General features: G+C 47.2%; 1 protein-coding gene across 3 annotated transcripts in view; it reads right to left on the bottom strand.

The window, feature by feature from the left end:
* Positions 1 to 8461: 8461 nt before the first annotated feature.
* GPR68 (G protein-coupled receptor 68) overlaps positions 8462 to 24433 on the bottom strand; it is a 235594-nt gene continuing 219622 nt past the window's right edge. For 2 of the 3 annotated variants that reach the window (XM_085626539.1, XM_085626540.1), the window contains one exon: positions 8462 to 11039. In XM_085626539.1, the coding sequence (XP_085482665.1) occupies positions 9815 to 10927 (1113 nt within the window). In that variant the 5' untranslated portion in view covers positions 10928 to 11039 and the 3' untranslated portion in view covers positions 8462 to 9814. The remainder of the gene's footprint in view (positions 11040 to 24433) is intronic. The other variant, XR_014968849.1, reaches the window with a different exon arrangement.

The raw sequence follows: 24433 nt of genomic DNA on the forward strand, positions 1-24433 counted from the left end.
TAAAGCAATTAGAGGTATCTACAGGACAATCTGGATTCGGCTGGATCAGTGTTAGCAGTCCTTTCTGATGTTTCTTGTTGCAGAATTGTTTGTGGCTTGTCAGAAAGGTGAGTGTTGTTGTGAGAACAGTGATACCCAACTGCAGGGAAAATCAGTGCTCTGAGGAGTGCACATGCAATGTTTTCCCCTAATGCGATATGTGTTTGTTGTATCTTGGTGGCTAGTGATGTTGTGAGCACAGTGACCCCTACAAGGAGTATCTGAGTTGTCTTGGAGTGCTTCCTAATGTTTTCTTTTGTGCACTAAATCATTCATCAGGAGCTCCATAAACAGTGTTAGCTCAGCACATTATATTGCTTAATTGGTTACAATGAACACTGAATAAAATTGTACATTAGCAGTGATATCCTTAGCGAGGGCGTCTGTTGATTAATACATTTGATTTGCTTTGTTTATTGTAAAGGAATAGCAGTTCATATAAAGCAGTATAGCACAATTCATAATGTAGACAAGCTTCTAAAGTGTTCTTATGTTAACTCATGAAAGGTATCATTATATTTTAACAATGCATCTCTCTGAACAGGGTGAGTAACTGAGAGGTTGTAGTACATGCACCTGGGTATCCCTTGTAATGGAAGCATACAGATGTTTCCAGTGTGTTTTGTGATCCCTGCAGACTGGGGTATTTAAAGAAACTCATAGTTCTTGGGCGTGGGAAGGTGAAGAGGGTGGCAGGAATAGTGATAGTGAACTTGAAGGTTGTAACACTATTTTGCTCCGATGGGAGTATTACGGATTGGAACAAATATACTATAATTGAGGTAGGTTCTGTACCCAAGGAGGTTTAATATAAATCCAGAGAATGAGAAGTTAAATTGCAGGTTTCCAAGCCAAGCAGATCCTACATTGAGTGGTCAGTGCTATTAGGGAAGTCCTCCCTTATTTTATGCAAAAGGAAAGTAGATTCCTACTCCTCGTCTAAGGTAGGTTGACCCAGAAGTGTCATTTAGGCAGGTTACTCAGCACCTGAAAAACGTTTTGCTTTTTGCCCTAAAGTAATTTAAAAGGAAGCTATATGGTTCCTGGGAGGGCTTTTTTATTTGCGGATCCTAATATTTGTAGTTGCGGATCCTAATATTTGTAGGCTCCACCGAACTGTGAATTAACAGATGCATAGTCAGGTAAAGGGAAGCCTTAATAAGGTCAACATGTTGTTTGCATGGAATGAAGAGGGATACTCAGTTACCAATAAATGTGAAATTCAGGTCCTCCCAGAAAAAAAGTAAGGAATATTACTTGCCTCTGTGTCTAATAAAATTAGGACTTTCCCTCATTAACAAATGGAGAATCCACATTTACCAGGAACGTAGGCTGTTCCATTCACACTGATGCTGGTACAAACTGGCTGAAACCTTGGTAGCCTCTTCATGGTCAGAAGGAGTGTTTAAAAGAAAACAATTCACAGTTGGGACCTATGAATATAAAAGGCCACTTACCTGAAATTTCTGGGGGTTGTGTTTGCTTTGTGAGCACGAATGACTGAACATCCAGCAGCGAAGCATTACGAGTAAAATCCATCATTCCACCAGCCAAATATTAATACCTGCATTCTGGCATTATGTTTAAGAAACAGATTAGAAAAATGCCATCGACACAGAGCCTGAACCTTTTGCAGCTCCATTACATCATATGGTGCACCGTGATGCTGTACAGCACCATGCATGACCAAGAGTCTTGCCCCATTTACATAAAAGACAGGTTGCAACCACATAGAGGAGGAAGATACTTCTCCTACCTCACCACAAAGACCTGGAACTCTCTTCCTCTACATCTCAGGCAATCACTCTCACTTCCTCAGTTCAGGAAGGACCTCAAGACCTGGCTCTTCGACTGAACTGCAGATCCCCCTCCCCCCACATCCCCTCCAGTGCCTTGAGACCCTAACGGATGATTAGTTGCACTCTATAAGAACCCTGATTGATTGATTGAGAGGTGCGGGTGTTGGAAAGAGTCCCTGCAGCCCTCCATTCACAGGTGATACTTTGGGGTGCTCTGAACACTCTTTTCAGAAGGGAGGTAATAGCCTACTTTTGGAAAGAGAATGAGCCTGAACCCTTATTGTGTATGTTTAGTTTGTTACATTGTACTTGTCCTAACATACTGTTACTTCCTAGAGACGCTTTGACTGACTGACCTTCCTATGCTTCGCAAATTATATCTATAAAGAGGTTTGACTAACCTATTACAGACAACTGTACCCAAGGCCGTGGGACGTTAGGGAGAAATGGCATTACCCACCAGAGATGTACTTAATACTTAGTCACTGCTCCTGGGCCAGAAAAAAAGCTTGACGCAGGATAAGCAAAATAAGTTAATTGTAGGCACAGGATAAGCAAAATAAGTTAATTGTAGGCACAGGATAAGCAAAATAAGTTAATTGTAGGTCAGCATGATAAGCCTGAAAAGGAGTTTTTTACAGAAGCAACTGAAAGGTGAACAAAGCGAATGGACTATGTAGAGATGTGTGCATGCAATGAACACATAGTGGAGTCAAACCTGCAGTAAGTCGACAAAGCCCTCTCTCCAACCCAGTCAAAACATTCGTTTGAAGTGTAATTTACACTAGGAGGGTGTTCTGATATGGGATGCTAGAAGGCGGGTAACTCAAATATCAATGAGAGGATTCCAGTATGGCTGCTGTTCGACAGGAGTCAAGAAGGGATATACTATGGTGAACCACCACAAACGATTTACTGTAATAGTTATCCAGACACCCAAACAGACCAGGAGGCCAGTAGAAGAACTAGAAAGATTAGGTGCAAGATCGGCTACTTGGAGGAAGTTACTGCGTCAGTCTGGTTAATCTGGTAAAAAGTGAGCGGCTTATGAGTAAACTTCAGATGATAATAAACAAAGAGGTGCAATTCTAAAAAATGAGACCCACGCAATATAGGACAGCCAGGGTCTGTGGGCTCGCGGAGATGTGAAATGGAAATCAAGAAAACTGCGAGGGTGGATACTAGATGGGAGATTTGAGGAGCATTACGCTACCTCTGACCTTTTCAGAAGTGTGTAGGGATTTGTCCCATTTCACCTGTCTCCTGTGTTACTTTCATCCTCTATTATTATCTCCTGTGGACCAGCACTCTCCTTTAGCCATTGCTGTATATAGAGTTGTGATAGGATTGTGACTCCAGGTTCATGGCTGGCTTCATGGAATTATGAAGAGGTAAGATTCTATGTGGGATGGTTTTAACTTCCTTTCTTATCTACTGAATAAAACCTATAACATATGTAAATGTTGCTGTTATTAACGTGTTGGGCAACAGACAACTGCAAAAGGTTCTGAAGGAGGCCAATCAACACTACACAACATTGATCAAGGGCAACTTAACAGTAATCAGTCAGTCAATAAGTCTTTATTCGGCCATCAAAGATCATTAATTAACAGTAATCGTGTGAGACTATAGCCAGGGCACAGAGGAGAGATGGAAGGTGTGCACTAATATGAAGTTGATTACAGTGGGATAATAGAGAGACCGCTGTAGCATCCAGCTAGACTCAAAGTGATGTATGAGGAGTGACAAGGCATTTACTCATCTGGAAGTAATTGAATCCTTTCTGTTTGCAAGAAGGGGTTGGGCTTGAACAGGAGATTTGAGACTGAATTTTGAGGTCCAGTGAGTAGTTATGGACTTACATATTGTGCTATGCTCGCTGTTGCGGTCCCTTTTCTTTTAAATCAAGTTTGGTGCTAAGGGGAGAGTGTTTCACAGGTGTAGAAAAGTGCCAGAGAATCTTTTATTTAGTCCCAGTTTCCCCTTTTCGTCAACATCCCCCCCTGCCTTATTCATTTTGCAAGAAGAAGGGGAGGAGAAGAGATGGCATGCTGTGGGATTATCCTAAATTGAGTCTTCGCCATTAATGGGGTCTCTTCACCTTTGTTTGGCTCCATGTGAGCAATCGGATTGGTAGTCATACTTAACCTGAAAAAAAGGCCAGGATGGGACCTTGTAGCACCCGGCAGGTCGTCGCAATCTGCAGTGATCGATAGGATGACTTCTATCCTTATTGATGTCTGTCGGACAGGTAGGTCAGTGCTTAATTTGAGCCGGTAGTTTCCAGCGCTTGGCATCGGCACTTCATTGTCAACACCGGTGCTTGTGACACTCTCCTACAAAGTGATGCTGTCTGGCTAATTAGCTGCCGCCCAAGCCATTATTATAGCTTTGGGGTACTGAAATAGTCTGAATTGTCACAGTTGTAGGGGTGTGATGGTTAGTAGTTGTGGTGTTACTATCCTTAACCGCATAGCAGGGGTAATGTGTGGTGCAAGCGGCAGTGGCCTCCTGACGAGAGTCCTGGCACTTTTTTTGTTGCAAATTATGCATTGAGGTAGGTGAATCATCCAAACATGGTGAATTTGAAGTCCATGTGGAAAGAGTGCTTAGTAATGTTTAATTCTGTTAAGACAGCGGACAGATCCAGGAGCGCCAGTATAGAGCATTGCCAATGTCATTGATGAGGAGCAACCAGCATGATTCCCTCTTTTTGGTGCAAGGAGGTCTGAATCCTGATTGGTCATCTTGAAAGAGGACATTAGTATGAGTACTTCTGAAGAAGTCACTCATTGGTCAGCATGTCGCCCTAGACGGTGATAAGATCAATGCAGGGATGGTTTGTTCACTGCAGTAGAGGGTTGGACACAATGATACATGCAGTCTTAGTACAACCACTGTTGTAGTAATGCACTAATAATTTGTTTTTTATTCAGTGTTTCTACCCAAGCTTTTCCTGTTTCCATTCACTGTAAATAACGTGGTGTAATGTAGAGGAGACTCATTTTGCTGTCTTGTTTTATAATGATTTTGAAGAATTTTTACATTGACAGCCTTTAATAATATTTTAAAATGATTGCAGTACCTACATAAAAAAGAATTGCCACGTACTTGCTCATCTGTTTTAATGTGGACTTGGCAATGTTTTAACGTCCTTGGTGTGCAAGGGTCAACATATTAACTGCAAGTACCAATGGCTTTAGTTGAGTCTCAGAATACCATGGCAGCTGTATTTTGTTGGGCAAGTATATTTGCTGGCTAACGCCCTTGCGGGTGGTGCTGCTGTCCCTGATTCGTGGCTCGGGGCAGAGATATTGCCGATCTATAAGAAAGGCGATCGCTCTGCCCCGGGCAATTATAGACCTATTAGTCTTATTGACGCAGTACAAAAAATTATAGCCCGCCTCGTTCTGGGTCGTATCCAAATTTGGATGTCCGACTTTGATGTGTTGTCCCCACTTCAGGCAGGGTTTCGCTCACATATTGGGACCCTGGACCAAGTATTCAGGGTAGTACTTCTTTATTGGAAGGTAGTTTTTCTGGGGGGTGGTAAGTTGTATGCGGCATTTGTGGACCTAAGGTCTGCGTTTGACCTTGTGCCGAGGGACAAGTTATGGAAAGTACTCTTGGATATGGGCATGCCAAAAGAATTGGTTTCTTTTTTGGTTACCATCCATGAAAATACGTATGCCCGTATCCATTGGGGTAAACCTGGGGAGCTGACGGATAGATTTAAAGTGTCCAAAGGTGTTCGACAAGGGTGTGTGCTCGCTCCCACTTTGTTTTCATTATTCATCAATGGGGTTGTAAATTATTTTTCAAACAACCCTACTGATGCACCTACCCTGGCTGGAACGAAGATTCCCCTACTCATGTTCGCGGATGACACCCTTTTGATCTCGAAGACGAGACAGGGTTTGCAGCTAGCCCTGTCTCGCTTCGAGATCTTTTGCCGCGAGCATGAGTTGGAGATAAATGTTAGGAAGACCAAGTTTATGGTTTTTCGTGGTCCCCGACGCATTAAGGCGGAGGTGTGTCTGGGTGGTGTCAACTTATCCCAAACGGCAGTGTTTACTTATCTTGGGGTCACCTTTAGCGAGACATGCAGCTGGTCCCATCAACTGGATCTTCTCGCTCTCAAACATGCTCAATTGGGAGGAGCTTTGCTGAAAGAGCATAAACACTCTTTAACAAAACCAATAGCTCCACTCATGAAGATCTATGGCTCCAAGATTCTACCTGCCATTTTATATGGTGCTGAGATCTGGGGTTTTAACAACTTGTCTAAGTTGATGACCGCCCAGAATAAATTCCTCCGGTCAGCTATTGGGCTCCCTCAATCCACTCCGCGCATCCCCTTATTGTACGATCTGGGAATCCAGCCTATAGAGGACTGGGCAGGGTATAGACCTTTGGCGTTTTGGCGTCGTCTGTGGACTACTCCTGAACTAACTATCTACGCAAAAGCCCTTTTGGAGATCAAAGGGTTGGAGGGGTCGCACAGGATACCCTGGCTGTCTAGTATCAAAACCCTGTTGATTGATCTCGGGATGCGTGACCTATGGGCTAACCCAGATACAGAGGTCTTCCCGTCAAAAAAGGTCCTCAAGGATGCATACTGGAGTTTCATTAAGAACAGGAGATGTGCTTCCCTCATAGGCACCACGATGACTGTCACCTTCCTAGTTTTTAAGGACGGGTCTGTTTATGAAAGCTACTGGGATACTATTTTGAAGTTTTTTGATCGTAAACTGTATCACCAGTTTAGAGTGGGAGCCCTACCACTGCGAGGACTCACCAAAAGTTGGAGTCCTCTTGGTAGTGATAAATGCCCCTTTTGTGCAGACAAGATTGAAACCATGGATCACTTCCTTATTTGTTGCCCAATCTACCAACTCCCTAGACGTGTTTGGCTTCGACCGGTCTGCAGACTAATGAGCACTCGTTCTGCACAGGTTGCTAGCAGAATATTGAAAACAGATACTTCAAAACCTGTAGTAATTGGTGTTGCCAAATTTATTAGTTGGGCATGGATCCTTAGGGCTAGGAAACTTGAGTCGTGATTTGTGTTGTTAGTTGCTATTAATTAGCATCATATTATGGACTTTGGGTTAACTGGCGTGTCCCTATTTGAATTTTATTGTATTTTTATCATGTTGCGATCATTTTAAATCTACTGTTTTATGTAATATTTTAAAGGTTTGTGAGTCTTATTTTGTATTGTAAAATGAATTGCATTGTATTTGAATTGTTTTAATGTGTAGTATGTCTTTTATGATGTGAATCGAATAAAGACTTATTGACTGACTGACTATTTGTAATATGTGTCAGAAAGGCATCAGATTTGGTTGACAAGATTTAATTTTCACAAACCCAAACTGGCTCCTACTGCCCTATTCTGAGGACTTTTATATGAAAGACTATGGGCCCGATGTAGAGTTTGGCAGACAAGGTACTCGGTCACAAACACAATGGAGTAAAGGTTGATGAATGGCTGTCATAACCAACGGTGGCCAACAACCAAACTTTTTGTACATAGAATGAGACCACCATTTCAGCAGTTTTCTTCAGTAGCCAGAGAGAACCACGTTCATCTCTAAATGTGACTGACAGTCGTCCGTCACAATGACGGAGGTAATGTCCTACACCACCAGGACGTCAAAAACGAAATCCGGCTGTGTTATTTGCTAAATTCTGTGGCACGAGTCGAAACGTATGTCGCATTTTTTTTTTTTTTTTTAGCAGTGCTACAAGATTGATTTTATTCTTTTTCACGCTGGTGCAAACCCTCTTCCGTAATTTGACGTTTGGTAAAATATTTGACATCTTTTTAGTGATACACAAGCAACAAAATAGATGTGCTCAGTTTTTTGCACTAGTGAAAAGTCTCTGTTTGTGACCCCTTGACAGTTTTACGTCCTCCGGCTTTTCACCCTTCTCCAGAAACGCTTCTGTCAATTCTATTCGCCTTGAAAAATCCCCTTTCCCCTATAAATATATCCATTTTTTAATAATGCCAAACATCTTTCAGTGCTATGGTTGAGTAAAAAACAGTAGATTATGTAAACATCTACTGGAGGGTGCAGCAGAAACGATACATCTTTTGTGACCTATCCTCTTATCAATATGTTCCGTTTATGATCCAGACGCAAGCAGGGGGCGATTCCATTACATAGTGAAACTCCTCAATACCGCCAACCGTCTGTCCCCACCTTGACTTTGGGTGGTCTGTAGGGCGGGTGTGTGATGTGCAGATGGGGGGGTGGGGGTGTTTACATCTACTGCACATTACCGTTTCTATCGAACATTTAAACAGAGAATCAACAGAATTCTGGTTCCTGACATATAAACACTTCGAAAAGGACAAAAAATCGGACACCATTCAGATTACGCCTTCAATATTTCTTATTGTGGACAAGTTACGCTTGATTGTGGTCCTCAATAGCATTGTACTTTGTGCCCACGTTTAGAATTTTAGAGAATAATGCCGTCGAATCAGCATCGAGTACGTAAACATAGGTTCGGCGCGTGCGGCGTGCAGCATTTAAGGCCACGAGCTCGAACGTGACGGTTGCACACTCCAGAAATGTACTTCCTGCAAATGAGATGGGGGGAAAACAAGACTCATTTACACGTTTACTTTAAAACATTCATTAATAAAAATACGGAATACATAATTTGGCATTCAACTTGAAAAGCCGAATTTCGACAAAACATCTTAACGCACTTAATTTTTTCCACATTTAAAGCAAATTTCACTGGGTAGGTTTTGTTTATGACGTCTTTCCCGACAGTTGCGTGGACTGTAGGTGTGAGGGGGCTCTTATTGGTCCAAACAAGCCCCCTTCGCCACAGCTGCGCGTCGTTTTCAGATTTGAAGATGACCTTATAACGACTTGTCATTGCCGGTGACATTATTAATCCATAGTTGGACGACTTCTCCTTTGTAGATGTCGAACCTGTAAAGAAAGACCTATTGATTTCAGATGACGACTTGTAAAGACTCGATTGTAGATACAGGCAAGGATTCACTCACCGTTTCAGATTCAAAGTGTAAAAACTTAACAGGACAAATACATGAAAATGGTGGAAATCACATTACATCATTTCGGTAAAAAAAAAAAATAAGGGTACAGAACAAACTTAGAAAAAGTGGTGGTGGCTGAGCTACAGTTTCACGAAACAGTAAGTACAATGACCACTGAACGGGGAGAAGAGAAGCCCCCGCCCCCCGGAGCCCTGCACTTTAGGGGGATTAGACATTTCAGCACTAAAGCAGTAACATTTTCTAGGTCCCGGCGTGAGTAAATTATTCAGTTCTGTTTTTCACTTGTGCATTACGTGACTTGTGTTCCTTTCATCCGATTAAATTATCAAGGATTATGCATCCCAGAATGAGGAGAAACTGATTTAAATGAATTACTCGTGCACAAACCTGTGAAACTTAAATGCTGTGTGATGCTAGAAATGTACCTGTTCTATGTGGGTGCAATCCCAGCGCCCCTGTCTGTTTGCAGTAATTGCATCATCTTGCACATGCATCGATTGAGTTTGCTCTCCACAGTAGCCTCTCCCATGGCAGATACAGGCACTTTTGTGGAGAACTTTCTAGCACCCTAGCGGAGAACTTGAATTATGGTGGATTTTCATTCTCATGGTGGAGGAGCAAGGTAAGCCGCCATGTCAGGCAGCCAATCTCTTAATCAGGCCAACAGGGTTAAGTGCTTAATGTGTCTTTTTTAAATCCATAAATGGTCTCTTAAATTGAATTTCCAACTGCAATGAGGTGCCTGTAACGTATATGCACTTATGGAATTTGTGGAAAAAGTGCTTGGCGTCTTTCTCAAATCTAAAAACCCAGCTCCAAACTGACTTCTTACACTGCTGGCTTCCAGCCTTAGCCCTTGGAATGCAGACCTTTAGAAACAGCCAATACATTGGATTATTGAACATGTTCTGCCCATCCTTCGGCAAATTCAGAGCCCATCCAAGCTCTTTGATGGAGATTCGTGCATGTCCATAGCTGGATGACTCGTACAAGAAACACTCTGCCTATTTAGCACATCCGTCTCCGTCTCTGCAGTATCCCCACATTCTATGCAGTTTTCCGGGGTGCTAAGTTCATAGGTTTCTGGTTTCTCAGCACTCTTACATTTCAGGAAAGCCAAGCACATGTTTCTGACTCTCCTGAAATCTTTGTAGGTACTTTCACTCGCAAAACAGTACAACACCGGGTCAGCAACACAGTTCAGGCTGGTAAGAAGAAGGGAGAAGTGGTACACATTGAAGATCTTGCCAGCGAAGCTACAGTCATTCTCGAACAAGCTGCGGACCACAACGAGAACGTGGTATGGTCCAAAGCAGACAAAGAATATAAGGCCAGTGCTAAGGACCAATTGCTTAATCTGGAGCTTTTTCTTCTTCTGAGTACCATGGCTCTTCCGGACTACCTTGAGGATGCAGCAGTAAGAGAACAGCAGTAGAAATATGGGGAACAGGAAGCCGGCGAAGAAACGATAGTAGTTCATGTTGTGCTCCCAGGTCTTTATGGGGTAATGTTCGAAGCACACCACATGGCTCTCGGGGTCCTTGGTGATTTCGCCATGGCGCAGGAAGAAAAAGCTGGTCAGCAGCTCCTTCAGCCAGATGATGCAACTGACAATGATTGCAGCCTTCATGGTCCTCAGCTGGTGGAAGTGGAAAGGGTATACCACCGCCAGATATCGGTCAATGGATATGCAACAAAGGAAGCCAATGCTGATGTATATATTCTCATAAAGCAAGATGCCACAGATCTTGCACATTAGCTCATTGTATGTCCAGTTATCGTGCTGGAGGACATACTGCAGCCAGAACGGCAGGGACGAGATGTAAAGAAGATCTGCCACCGTAAGGTTACAGAGGTAGATGCCCAGCTCGTTCTTGGCCTTAATTTGCAAATAGCCATAGTACAGGGAGATGCAGTTGGCTGGAAGACCCAATGTAAACACAAAGATATAAACGACTGGGAACAACGTCTGATGGATGTTGTGATCAATTGTACAGTTGGAAGAACTGTTTTCCCCGAACGTTTCTGTAAAGTTACCCATGCTCTGGTGGGATTAGTTGATGCTTTTCAAGTGATGAAATAAGCTGTTCTATCCATTATGTTTCTTTTCCAAATTCTTCATTTGGTTTCTACCTTCTTCTGAGGTCAAAGTCCTGAAAGTAAAGAAGAAAAGATTGCTAAGTTTCAGTAAGGTTCAAAAATTGACCACGCAATAGTCAACAAAAAAGGTATTTTTACTGATAAACATTTCCAATCAAGAGCAAAGATTGGTCAGCTGTGTACACCTAATTCTCTTGGTTTGTTCCTAACAGCAAGGTGCTAACCACTCACTTTGGGAACTCACTTGATCTTATTATTACGGAACCATTTATCCCTTGTAGGTGCACTAAAATCTACACCTGGGGGTCGCAATCCTATGTGTAGGTCTAGGTCAGGTACCCTGCCTTGTCTGTGTGCTATACATACTATTGGGGCATGACATACTACTTCTAAGTGTAGGTGCCTCAGTTCTGTTCGCGGGCACTGAAGAAGCTCTTTCATGCCTTCTCCAGTTAAACAGACTCACAGACAGTTTTGGTGCCGTACTCAGAAGTTTATTTAAAGCCCATGTCCCAGCTCTGCAAAGAATGCAAGAGAGCACAACCATAGCCCTGCTACAAATGATCCTCACTCACTTACTGAGTTCTATTTAGAGCTTGCTAGGTACGATTTCCCTATAATTAACCAGGTCAAGTTTAATCTAATCTTATCCTCAGAAGATTGTGAACCTCAATTTAAGATCACCTCGGTAAGGAATACACAGGGTGTGCAACAAGATAGAAGTTAATGTATCGCTCGTTGATGGATCCTTGGCGAGTGCAGGATCCACATCGGAGGGGTTCACATGCATGAGTCTATATGTGAGCATGGATCACAAACTAGATCCTCAGCTGTAGGACTTTGTTGTATACACATACATTGTTTCTACCACATTGAATGATCCCTCCATCATAATTTCATAAATCAGTTGGTAGTGGTGAGAACGAAAACTAGAGACCTTTACTTTGATGACGGGTTTGGTCTTTTTTTTGGTTGAAGCGAATTGTGTTCAAGGGGAGTGGCTTAGATCATTGGATTTCTCACAGAAGCAGTAGGGACCTCTTGCTATTCTTGCACATTTATGATTAGCTGAGAACTGATATTCCATTGCATTCTTTAGATAGTAGTTATCATTCATAATAGCAATGTCAGCTGTCAGGCAATTTGTTTTCCCTGTTACAGCCAACTGCATATCGGTCACCCCTCCATCCTACACCCTTCTTGTTGAATTAACTATCTTGCTGGTCCCTTCTGTAATCTATAGAGAGCTGGATTACGATATTACTGTGTAAATAACACAACAAGAATTGACATGTAATAATGTATTCTTTTTTCATTGAGGTCCTGTGTTATGTGGAAATTACTGTAATATACCTTATTAGTCGTCTATTCCTCAACCTTAAGTCTACTTACTGATGCAGTCATTGAATATTTGTACTCTGCAACTTCACCTTTTATTTATGAGAACAATTCACAAATCTTCACTGGTAGAGAACATTTCTCAGGTATTTGATTTAAAAGTATCAGAGTGAAAAAATAATTTAGAAATGGTAGTTCAAGACTCGAATTTAGGGCAATCTTGAGGGTAAATGGTTTTTTAACAAAGTGAATATATATTTTTCACTAAAATGCAGCGACGGCTGCTCCTAGGAAGCAGAAGTGGGGCAGGGAGGGGACGGGGGGTGGGATTAAAAAGAAAATCCACCTACCTGCCAGCCAGCTGGCCGGCCGCTGCCTATACTCCGTCCTCTCCATCCTCTTCCTGACTTCTTCTGTGCAAGCATGAAGCACCCAGGCTCCCCATAGCCAATCACAATACTGCAATGGAGCATAGTGATTGGTCTAACCACCGCGGTTTGGCGCTCAGACGGGCTGGGGGCCTGGGCTTTTTCTCCACCCAGACTGTGATGCAGCCTGGGTGAAGAACATTGAAAGTGCGCATGACTGTTTGGCAGGCCTGAGACGGCCGGCCAAACATTTATGCGCACTTAGAGTGCCCACCATTCCCCCTGCTCCTCTGTCAGCAGAGCAGCCCCGCCCCGCCCAGCCCGCAAAGCTGCTCCAGCAGGAACAATTAAAATGATAATAACTGAGTTATTATAATTTTCATTTTCCTTTTTTACACTGCGAAAAGCAGTGGGGCAACTCTCCTCCGTCTTAGCGGAGGAGCTGCCACTGCTAAAATTTATCTTTAACAAAAGCACCATTATCCTCCCAATGCATCTTTGCATCATGTTTACACTAAATAAGTATTTTTTTCAACCAGGAATTTGCATACTGTACATTAGAGACTAAAACATGATTTCTTTTCGGTGAAGAATGGACCCAACGTTTGCAATGTTTCATTAAAGTCTAATTTAGCAAATGGAAGGTGTGTTATATTTCTGGAAGTCAATCATTTATATAGAGTGCAGCAAATAACCCACGAGGGTCTAGAGGCGCTGGAGAAGTTCGGTGCTGTGTAGAGGTAGATTATTCAAACAGCCAGATCTTGAGTTCTCATCTGAATTGTTAGAAGGACGGTGTGGTCCTGCAGGGGAAGGTGTTCCAAGCCTTGGCTGCCAAGTTACAAGCAGGAGGGTCCTCCGCTGTTGGTTCGATGAAAACTTGGGGTGCCTGTGAAGGAGAGGAAGGTTGATCGGAGGTGTCTGGACGGTTGGTGGAAGGTTAGGTGTTTGTTGATGTATGCTGGTCTTTTGTTGTGCAGAGCCTTGTCGGCGTGGGTCAGCAGCTTGAACTGGTATCTCTTCTGAATCGGTAGCCAGTGCAGTTTCTTGAGATGGGGTGTGATGTGGCTCCTTCTGGGGAGGTTGAGTAGGAGTCTTGCTCCTAAGTTTTATATTGTTTGGAGTCTCTCCGGGAGGTGTGTAGTGATTCCTACGTAGAGCATGTTTCCATAGTCAAGTCTGCTGGTGATGAGGGCCTGTGTGTCGGTCCTTCTGTTGTTTACCGGAAGCCACCTAAAAATCTTGCACAGCATGCGAAGGGTGTGGAAGCAGGCAGAAGAAACTGTTTTGACTTGTTTCTTCATGGATAGCTTGTTATCCAGGATTATGCCGAGGTTACGGGCATGGTCTGTTGGTTGGGGGGGGGGGGGTGTACCAAAGTCCGCAGGCCACCATTACTTGTTCCATGGTGAGGTGTTCCCAAAGGTTAGGATTTCTGTTTGTCCGAGTTGAGTTTGAGACAGTTCTTCTTCATCCAGTCCGCAACGTTCATCATGCATCTGTGGAAGGTGGCTTTGGTGTTGGAGAGATCTTCGGATAGAGAGAGGATGAGATGTGTGTTTTTGGTGTAGGAGATGATGTTGAGTCTGTGAGATTTGATGGTGTCGGCCAGTGGGGTCATGTTGGTGTTGAAGAGGGTCAGGCTGAGAGACGAGCCTTGGGGGACTCACAGATGATCTTCTTGGGCTCTGAATTGAATGGTGGGAGATAGATCTTTTGGGTGATGAGGTACGAGGTGATCCAATAGAGGGCATTTGATTGAATCCGGTGTCAAACGGGGCAAACAGGTCCAGGAGGATGAGGGCTGCTGTTCCCCCGTGGTCCAGAAAGGCTCTGATCTTGTTGATGGCTAAAATCAAGCCTGTCTCGGTGCTGGGGTTAGTTCCAAATCTGGATTGGGAGGGGTCCAGGAGGTTGTAGTCTTCTAGGTGTTGGGTGAGATACTAGTTGATTGCTTTCTCGTGGACTTTTGCTGGGCAGGGGAGCAGTCAGATAGGCTGGCAGTTCTTCAAATCGGCATGGTCGGTGGATGTTTTTTTCAGGAGAGGCCTCACTTAAGCATGTTTCCAGTCGTCAAGGAAGGAGGCCACGGTGATGGAGGTGTACAGGAACTTCATGAGCTTGTCGCCTATTGTCTTGCTTCCGAAGTTGAGGAGGCATGGGTCTGTGGGTGCCCCAGAGTGCACAGAGTTCATGTTGGAGATGGTGTCTTGCGTGATGAGGAGTTCCCAGTGGGCGAGAAGGTGTTCGGTGTTTGTGTTCATGGATGTGAGCTGGTTGATGGTGTCTGCAGTGGAGGGTTGGTGTTTGAATTTTTCGTAGATGGACAAGATCTTGTCGTGGGAGAAGTCAGCGAGGTTGTCGAGTTCTTGGGAGGGAGTGATGTCGTTCTCAACAGCTGTGGGATTCGTGGACTCCACAATGGGGAAGAGTTTCTTGCTAGGGTTTGTGCCGGCTTTGATGCGGTCTGCTAGGGCGTTCTTCTTGGTTTCTTTCAGGATCTGGTGGTACTGGTTGAGGGTGGTCCTGTTGGCAGTGCGGGCTTCTGTTTTTAGCTAATGCACCACTTTCTTTCGGGTTGACAGCAGTTGCATTTGGTGGAGTGCAGTTCCTCAGTGAACCAGATTGCTATGTTCTATAGCCTTGGTGGTTTTGGAGAGAGCGATGGCGTCAGCGCATTTTGTGATCTACTGGGCGAAGTTCGAATCTGCTTGTTCGGGGTTGTGTGTGGAGTCTGGGAGCAGCGTGTGTCGTCCTACAGGTCTTCTGATATCTTTTTCCAGCTTTTAGGCATGGATCTGAGGGGCCTGGTGCCGGGGTAGGTCAGACCAGGTGAGTGGTTTGGATGTACCTGACTCTGTCACTGGAGGTTAAGATGGGGTTGAGCATGTGTCCTGCGATGTGGGTGGGGTCGGTGACAAGCTGCTTGAGTCTGATGCTGCTCATGCGTATCAGGAGGTCAGAGGAGTTGGCATCGCTGGGGTTGTTGATGTGGAAGTGTAGGTCCCCTAGAAAGATGTAGTGTTCGGAGTAGATTGTCAGCGGGCTATGATTTCCGGGATGGTGTTGCAGAAGCTGGGGCGTGGTCCTGATGGTCTGTAGGCAAGTGTACCTCTGATGGTGCTTTTCCTGTCTGTGTGGAGTTGGAGGTTGAGGTGTTCCATTACCAGTGTTGGGATGACTGGGGATATTGTGCAGCGGATGGTGCTCCTGTAGATGATGGCGATTCTACCTCCATGCTTGTTGGTTCGGTCCTGGTGCACTATCTTGTAACCTTCGGGGATGGCAGTGGCAAAGTCTGGTGCTAACAAGGTGTGAAGCCAAGTTTCTGTGAGGAATATAAATGCTCCGTGAAGGAAGAGATCATGTCCCAGATCTCTGAGGCATGTTTCCTGAGAGAACTTGCATTGAATTGGATGCACCGGAGTGTTGTCGTGGGCGTCTGTCGATGTAACGGGTGCAGCCGTGTTAGCAGTGTTGCTGGTGACAATGGTTGCTTCAGTGCTGAAGGTAAGGTGGGAGTGTCAGCAGGAGAATGGCCCTTTGGTGATTCGTGGGAATGTGCGGCAGCAGAAATTGATGTTGGGGTGTCCGGGGTCCAGGACTCGGTGGTCAGCAGTGGTGTGTCTTATCGGGATGGGGGTAAAGCCAGGGGTCCTGGCGCTGGGTGCAGTCCTGGCAAGGACGGGCGCAGACGTGCTTGCCTTTGGCGCCCCTTTGGCAGTGGAGGGAGGGACAAGAGGGTGTTAACTCAAGGTCACAGATTCCTTCCAGTATCATAACTAAGGCAAGCAATTCTTGACCACTCAATCAATCAATCAAGCCATTTATAAAGCGCACTACTCACCCGGAGGGTCTCAAGGCGCTAGGGGGGGGGCGCTACTGCTCAAACAGCCAGGTCTTGAGCTTCTTCCTGAAGGGGAGGTGGTCTTGGGTCAGGCGCAGGTCGGTCGGGAGGGAGTTCCAGGTCTTGGCGGCCAGGTAGGAGAAGGACCTTCCTCCAGTTGTCGCTCTTCGGATGCGGGAGACGGCGGCGAGGGCGTGGCTGGTTGATCGGAGATTGCGCGTGGGAGCGTAGAAGTTGAGGCGGTTGTTGAGGTAGATCGGGCCTTGGTCGTGTAGGGCTTTGTGTGCGTGGGTGAGGAGACGGAAGGTGATTCTCTTGTTGACGGGGAGCCAGTACAGGTCTCTCAGATGTCCGGAGATGTGGCTGCTTCGGGGGATGTCGAGGATGAGTCTGGCTGAGGCGTTCTGGACCCGCTGGAGTCTCTTCTGGAGCTTGGCGGTGGTTCCGGCGTAGAGGGCGTTGCCGTAGTCCAGTCGGCTGGTGACAAGGGCCTGGGTGACCGTCTTCCTGGTCTCGGTGGGGATCCACCGGAAGATCTTTCGTAGCATGCGCAGGATGTTGAAGCAGGACGAGGAGACGGCGTTGACTTGTCTGGTCATGGAGAGGGAGGAGTCCAGGATGAAGCCCAGGTTTCGTGCGTGGTCTGACGGTTTGGGTGCGGTGCCCAGGGCGGGGGGCCACCAGGAGTCGTCCCAGGCGGAGGGCGAGGAGCCCAGGATGAGGACTTCCGTCTTGTCTGAGTTCAGTTTCAGGCGGCTGCTCATCATCCACTCGGCTACGTCTTTCATCCCTTCGTGGAGGTTGGTTCTGGCGGCGGCGGGGTCGTTGGTCAGGGAGAGGATCAGCTGGGCGTCGTCGGCGTAGGAGATGATGTTGAGGTTGTGTTGGCGTGCGATGGCCGCGAGGGGGCTCATGTAGACGTTGAAGAGGGTGGGGCTGAGTGAGGATCCTTGGGGTACGCCGCAGATGACTTCGGTGGCCTCCGACTTGTACGGTGATAGGCGGACTCTCTGTGTCCTTCCGTCGAGGAAGGAGATGATCCATTCCAGTGCCTTCTCCTGGATTCCGACATTGCTGAGGCGCTGCACTAGGGTGCGGTGGCAGACAGTGTCGAATGCCGCGGAGAGGTCTAGGAGGATGAGGGCCGCTGTCTCTCCGTTGTCCATCAGGGCTCGGATGTCATCGGTGGCAGCGATGAGTGCGGTCTCGGTGCTGTGGTTGGCTCGGAAGCCAGACTGTGAGGGGTCGAGGGATCCATTCGTCTCGAGGAAGGCGGCCAGCTGCTTGTTGACGGTCTTCTCGATGACTTTGGCTGGAAACGGGAGGAGCGAGATGGGGCGGTAATTCTTGAGTTCGGTGGGGTCCGCTGTTGGTTTCTTTAGTAGAGCGCTGAGTTCGGCGTGCTTCCAGCTCTCGGGGAAGGTGGCGGTGTTGAAGGAGGTGTTGATGATGTCCCGCTGGTGGGGTGCGATGACAGCGTCGGCCTTGTTGAATACGTGGTGAGGGCAGGGGTCGGTTGGAGATCCGGAGTGGATAGAGTTCATCGTGCGGATGGTGTCTTCTGTGTTGATCGGGGTCCAGGCGCTGAGGGTGGTGGTGGGGGGCGTTGGTGCGGTCGTGGGGGGCGTTGTTTGCGGGATGAAGCTGTTGTGTATGTCAGCGATCTTGTTGTGGAAGTAGGAGGCGAGGGAGTTGCAGAGGTCTTGCGACGGGGTGATGTCGTTGTTTCCGGCGTTGGGGTTGGAGAGCTCTTTCACGATGTTGAAGAGTTCCTTGCAGTTGTGTGCGTTGTTGTCCAGCCGGTCCTTGAATGCAGTTTTCTTGGTGGCGTGGATTAGTTGATGGTGCTTCCGGGTGGCGAGCTTGAGGGTGGTCATGTTGTCCGGGGTAGGCTCCATTCTCCAGGCTTTCTCGAGGGCTCGGCAGTTCTTCTTGGAGCTCTTGAGTTCGTCGGTGAACCATGGGGCCTTCTTGCTGCCGGGTCTGCTGGGCGGGGTCCTCAGTGGGGCGAGTTCGTCCGCGCAGGTGCTGATCCACTTCGTGAGGTTGTCGGCGGCCTGGCTAGGGTTCGCTGAGCTGGCTGGAGGGTGCTGGCTCAGGGAAGCGGCGAGCTGGTCCGCTGTGATCTTGTTCCAGCTTCTTCGAGCACCCTGTTGCTGGTGGTGGTGGATCGTGGTTCTTCTGAAGGTGAAGTGGACGCAGCTGTGGTCCGTCCAGTGGAGTCCAGTGGCGTGGCTGAAGGCGATGTCTTTGCTGGATGAGAAGACGGCGTCAAGTGTGTGTCCGGCGAGGTGGGTGGGGGTGGACACCAGCTGCTTGAGTCCGAGGTTGGCGAGGTTGTCAAGGAGGGTGGTGGTGTTGCGGTCGTTGTTGTTCTCCAGGTGGAAGTTGATGTCCCCCAGGAGGATGTAGTCAGCGGAGGGGAGGGCGTGTGGGCTGATGAAGTCGGCGATGTCCTCGCTGAATGGTGTGCGTGGTCCCGGGGGTCGGTAGATCAGGGTGCCTCTGAGGGTGGTCTTGGGGTCGGTGTGGATCTGGAAGTGTAGGTGTTCGGCGGTAGTGAGGGTGTCGTCGGTGTTGGTCGTGATGCGGATGGTGTTCTTGTGGACGATGGCGATGCCTCCTCCAGTCTGGTTGTTCCGGGTGATCTTGTATCCCTCTGGGATGGCGATGGCGATGTCAGGCGCTGAGGAGTCGTTCATCCAGGTTTCCGTGAGGAAGGCAACGTCTGGAGATGTGGTGTCGAGGAGGTTCCAGAGTTCGATGGCGTGTCTGTGGACGGAGCGGGTGTTGAGCAGGATGCACTTGAGGTGGTTGCTGCTGGTGTTCGGTTTGGCGGGTGCTGGTACGGGGCAGGTCCGGATGCAGGTGAACTTGCAGGCGAGGCAGCTGAAGGGTCCGTGGGTGCGTCTCGGGGTGGCTTGGTAGCATCCCGGGGCTCGGCCGGTGTTGAGTGCGTTGAGGGTGGCGGCGTCGTACGTCTGGCGGGTGGGCTGGGGTCCACGGGGGCCAGGGGTACGGGCGCTGGGCGTGGGCCAGGCGCAGACGGGCTTGCCTTTGGCGAGCCTGCGGCGCGCCAGCGGCGCGCCCGCTGCGCGCGTCCGCTGCGCGGCCGCTGCGTGGCCTCCATATGAGTGGGAGCGGGAGGGAGGAGCAGCTGGGAGGCGGGAGCGGGGCGGCCAATGGGGATCAAGGGGGCGGGGCCGCAGGGACGCAGCGGCGGGAAAGGAGCGGCGGGGGCAACGGAGCCGAAGGAAGGGGTGCGAGGGGGAGAACCGGGCAGGGGTACAGAAGGCAAAATCAGGGCGGTGGAAACAGAAGAAAACGGGGCTGGCTGAGGGGTACAGAAGTCAAAGGTTAGCTGGGGTACAAAAGGCAAAAGTTAGCTGGGGTACAAAGGCACAACGAATACAGGCAGTCAGGAACCAGTGCAAGCGGCAGTAGCGAGCGGCAGACGGCGGCCTGCAGGGCACACAGGGGGCTGCGTGGCGGTGAGGGGAGCGACCTACCTGAAGCAGGGTCAAAGGTCGCTCTCTCTACCGCTGCGCGGCCTCCATATGAGTGGGAGCGGGAGGGAGGAGCAGCTGGGAGGGGGGAGCGGGGCGGCCAATGGGGATCAAGGGGGCGGGGCCGCAGGGACGCAGCGGCGGGAAAGGAGCGGCGGGGGCAACGGAGCCGAAGGAAGGGTGCGAGGGGGAGAACCGGGCAGGGGTACAGAAGGCAAAATCAGGGCGGTGGAAACAGAAGAAAACGGGGCTGGCTGAGGGGTACAGAAGTCAAAGGTTAGCTGGGGTACAAAAGGCAAAAGTTAGCTGGGGTACAAAGGCACAACGAATACAGGCAGTCAGGAACCAGTGCAAGCGGCAGCAGCGAGCGGCAGACGGCGGCCTGCAGGGCACACAGGGGGCTGCGTGGCGGTGAGGGGATCGACCTACCTGAAGCAGGGTCAAAGGTCGCCACTGAGACAGGCATGGAGCAGGCTCAGATGTACATTTTTTTAATGCAATGCAACACAGCATCCAAACTTGCTGTGCTGTATACACAAGAGAAAAAAGTTAGTGTAGGGCTATCTCTACAAATATTAACCTGCTGCTGTTGTCATTCTCAGTGCAGATTTTCAAGCAAGGCTGCCATGTGTGACAAACAGCCTTGCACCATGGTGCAGAGGCGAGTGTTCGTTGTCTAGGATAGGATTTGTACTTAAGGCTCCCCACACATGTAATGCAGCTTTTTTTGAGAAATTAACACATTTTCAGTAGTAGGTCCCTGCTTGAATGCAGTTAGCTTTGATGCAAAGTCCGGTTTGGCTATCTTGGTAGACTAGGCTTTGAATCAATACCTATAGGTGTTTGCGTTGATCTGCCCCAGTAATGCCCCCACAATGCAAAGCGGCTCAAAGCAGTTTTTGCACTTTGAAAAGTTCACAATCCTAGTGCAAAACATTATTTGCGTTTTGTGCTAGAGAGTAAATAGCATGTACCGCTTTGCATGGTGCCAGCACAGGCCCAAAGCCTTAGTCAGTCTGGGCCAAAGTGTGTAAGGACAAAGTAGTCTTCTAATGCAGTAAAGTGCAGGAACAAGTAGTTAGTGACCCATGAGAAACCAGTCCTCTTTGTCAAAGACTGTTTCCTGGGCGCGCTGGTGCTTGTCGGCATATGTTTTCATCTTGCTTTTCTGAATGGCGTCGATGATATGAACCTTGTCCAAATTCACTTGTCGATCTGATGTCCTTTGAGATCATTTTGTTGTGATGGCTCTCCCTAATAGCAAGGTTTCTGGACTCTCACTATTTGTGGAGTGAGGAGTTGATCGATAGTCCCATAGGGCCCGACACAGGTCTTGGTTCAGATAGATTCCTGCCAACAATGCTTGTTGAATCACCCTCTTGAAAGTGCTCATGAATCGCTCAATGAGACCATTGGCTAGGTGTCAGAAGGGTGTACTCCTTTGATGTTTTACATTGAGTTGGCCTAGAAATTCTTTGAACTCTTTGCTATTGAATGGCAGGCCAATGTCAGATTTGAGGATGCTACAAAGATGTCATTAACCCCTTCGCTGCCAGGCCTTTTCCCCCTCCTGTGGCACGCCCTTTTTTGGCTATTTGGGGTAGTGCGCGCTGAGGCCCCTGTAACTTTTTGACCACATGAGGTATCCATGCCAACTTTGCGTCCTTTTCTGCCAACATCATGGGGATTCTGAAGGTACTCGGGGTTTGTGGATTCCCCTGGAGGGGTCACAGAAATTAGCCAAAATACAGCAAAAGTTAGTTTTTTGGGGGGGAAATGTAAAAAACGGGCTGCAAATGAAAGCATCTGGGGCTTTCCCTGCAAATGTTATCAAAAAAGGGTTTGTGGGGCTGAAATCACCATTTTCCCAGCTTTTAGGGGATACCAGACTTTTGTCAGAAACCCAACATTTTTTACACAGTTTTGGCATTTTTCTGGGACATAGCCTATTTTTGCTATTTTTTGTGCTTTCAACCTCCTTCCAGTTAATGGTAGAAATGGGTACAAAAGCAATAATGGATCCTGGAAAGCTATACATTTTAGAGAAGTAGACAAAATTCTGAATTCAGCATTTGTGTAGATCCATCAAGGTTTCTTTATAGAAACTAACAGTTAAATATAGGATAAATTGAAAAATTGTTGAAAAAAAAGCCTTTTGTGTCAACATTTTCACCTGTAACTTCTTCTAATTATGACAGCTCTTTGAAAGCAATATACCGTTACATCCGCTGGACATTACTGGTTGTGGGGATATATAGGACTTGTAGGTTCACCAAGAACCCGACGAACCCAGAGCAAAAACTGAGCAGCAACTTGCAATGGTTTTTTATTATGTACCGGGTATATAGTAATTATTCTGTAAAAATGTGTACATGGAAAAATCGGTATGAAAGACACCTATGTATTTCTGAAATGGGAACAAAATATAGAGTTTAGAAACAGTAGATATTTGCACATTTCCGAAATTGGGAATACTCACACTAGCATGAGAATTATCAGTCATTTTTTAGAAGGACTTCTTTTTTACACAATGTCTTTCATTTGGAAGGCAGAAATGCATCGAAAGCCAATAGGTAATAACAGTTCCTTTACAAATCCGAATTACCCTAAGTCTCCCGATAAAAATGATACCTCACTTGTAGGGGTAGGCATAGTGCCTACGACAGGAAATGGCTCAAAACCCAACGTGAACACACCACATTTTCACAATGCAAAATTACCCTTTTTTAGCAAAGTGCCTAGCTGTAGTTTTTTTAACCCTAGCTCTGCCGGCACCTAGGGAAACCTAGCAAACCTATACATTTTTGAAAACTAGACACCCAGGGGAATCCAGGATGGGGTGACTTGACTGCCTCCCACCAGGTTCTGTTACCCAGAAACCCTTGCAAACCTAAAAAATTGCCCAAAAAAACACTTTTTCCCCACATTTCTCTGGTGGAAAGTTCTGGAATCTGCGTGGTTCCACAAATTTCCACCCACCCCAAGTTCCCCAAAGTCTTCCGAGAAAAATGGTATCTCACTTGTGTGGGTCAGCCTAGTGCCCGCGACAGGAAACTGCGCAAAACGTAATGTGAACACACCTCAATTTCGCTGTGAAAAATGACCCTTTTTTGGCAAAGTGCCTAGCTGTAGTTTTTGAACCATAGCTCTGCCGGCACCTAGGGAAACCTAGCAAACCTATACATTTTTGAAAACTAGACACCCAGGGGAATCCAGGATGGGGTGACTTGACTGTCTCCCACCAGGTTCTGTTACCCAGAATCCCTTGCAAACCTAACAAATTGCCAAAAAAACACATTTTCCCCACATTTCTCTGGTGGAAAGGTCTGGAATCTGCGTGGATCCACAAATTTCCACCCACCCCGCGTTCCTCAAAGTCTTCCGAGAAAAATGGTACCTCACTTGTGTGGGTCAGCCTAGTGCCCGCGACAGGAAACGGCACAAAACGTAACGTGGACACACCTCAATTTTGTAGCGAAAAATGACCCTTTTTTGGCAAAGTGCCTGGCTGTAGTTTTTGAACCATAGCTCTGCCGGCACCTAGGGAAACCTAGCAAACCTATACATTTTTGAAAACTAGACACCCAGGGGAATCCAGGATGGGGTGACTTGACTGCCTCCCACCAGGTTCTGTTACCCAGAATCCCTTGTAAACCTAAAAAATTGCCAAAAAAAACACATTTTCTCCACATTTCTCTGGTGGAAAGTTCTGGAATCTGCGTGGATCAACAAATTTCCACCCACTCCGCGTTCCCCAAAGTCTTCCGAGAAAAATGGTACCTCACTTCTGTGGGTCGGCCTAGTGCCCGTGACAGGAAACGTCGCAAAACGCAACGTGGACACACCTCAATTTTGCTGTGAAAAATGACCCTTTTTTGGCAAAGTGCCTAGCTGTAGTTTTTTAACCATAGCTCTGCCGCCACCTAGGGAAACCTAGCAAACCTATAAATTTTTTAAAACTAGACACCCAGGGGAATCCAGGATGGGGTTACTTGACTGCCTGCCACCAGGTTCTGCTACCCAGAATCCCTTGCAAACCTAAAAAAATTCCCAAAAAAACACATTTTCCCCACATTTCTGTGGTGGAAAGTTCTGGAATCTGCGTGGATCCACAAATTTCCACCCACCCCATGTTCCCCAAAGTTTTCCGAAAACAATGGTACCTCACTTGTGTGGGTCGGCCTAGTGCCCGCGACAGGAAACGGCGCAAAACGCATCGTGGACACACCTCAATATCGCAGTGAAAAATGAACCTTTTTTGGCAAAGTGCCTAGCTGTAGTTTTTGAACCCTATCTCTGCCGGCACCTAGGGAAACCTACCAAACCCACACATTTCTGAAAACTAGTCACCCGGGGAATTCCAGGGAGGTATGGCTTGCGTGGATCCC

The sequence above is a fragment of the Triturus cristatus genome, chromosome 9, assembly GCF_964204655.1.
Source record: "Triturus cristatus chromosome 9, aTriCri1.1, whole genome shotgun sequence".
NCBI classification, from domain to species: domain Eukaryota; kingdom Metazoa; phylum Chordata; class Amphibia; order Caudata; family Salamandridae; genus Triturus; species Triturus cristatus.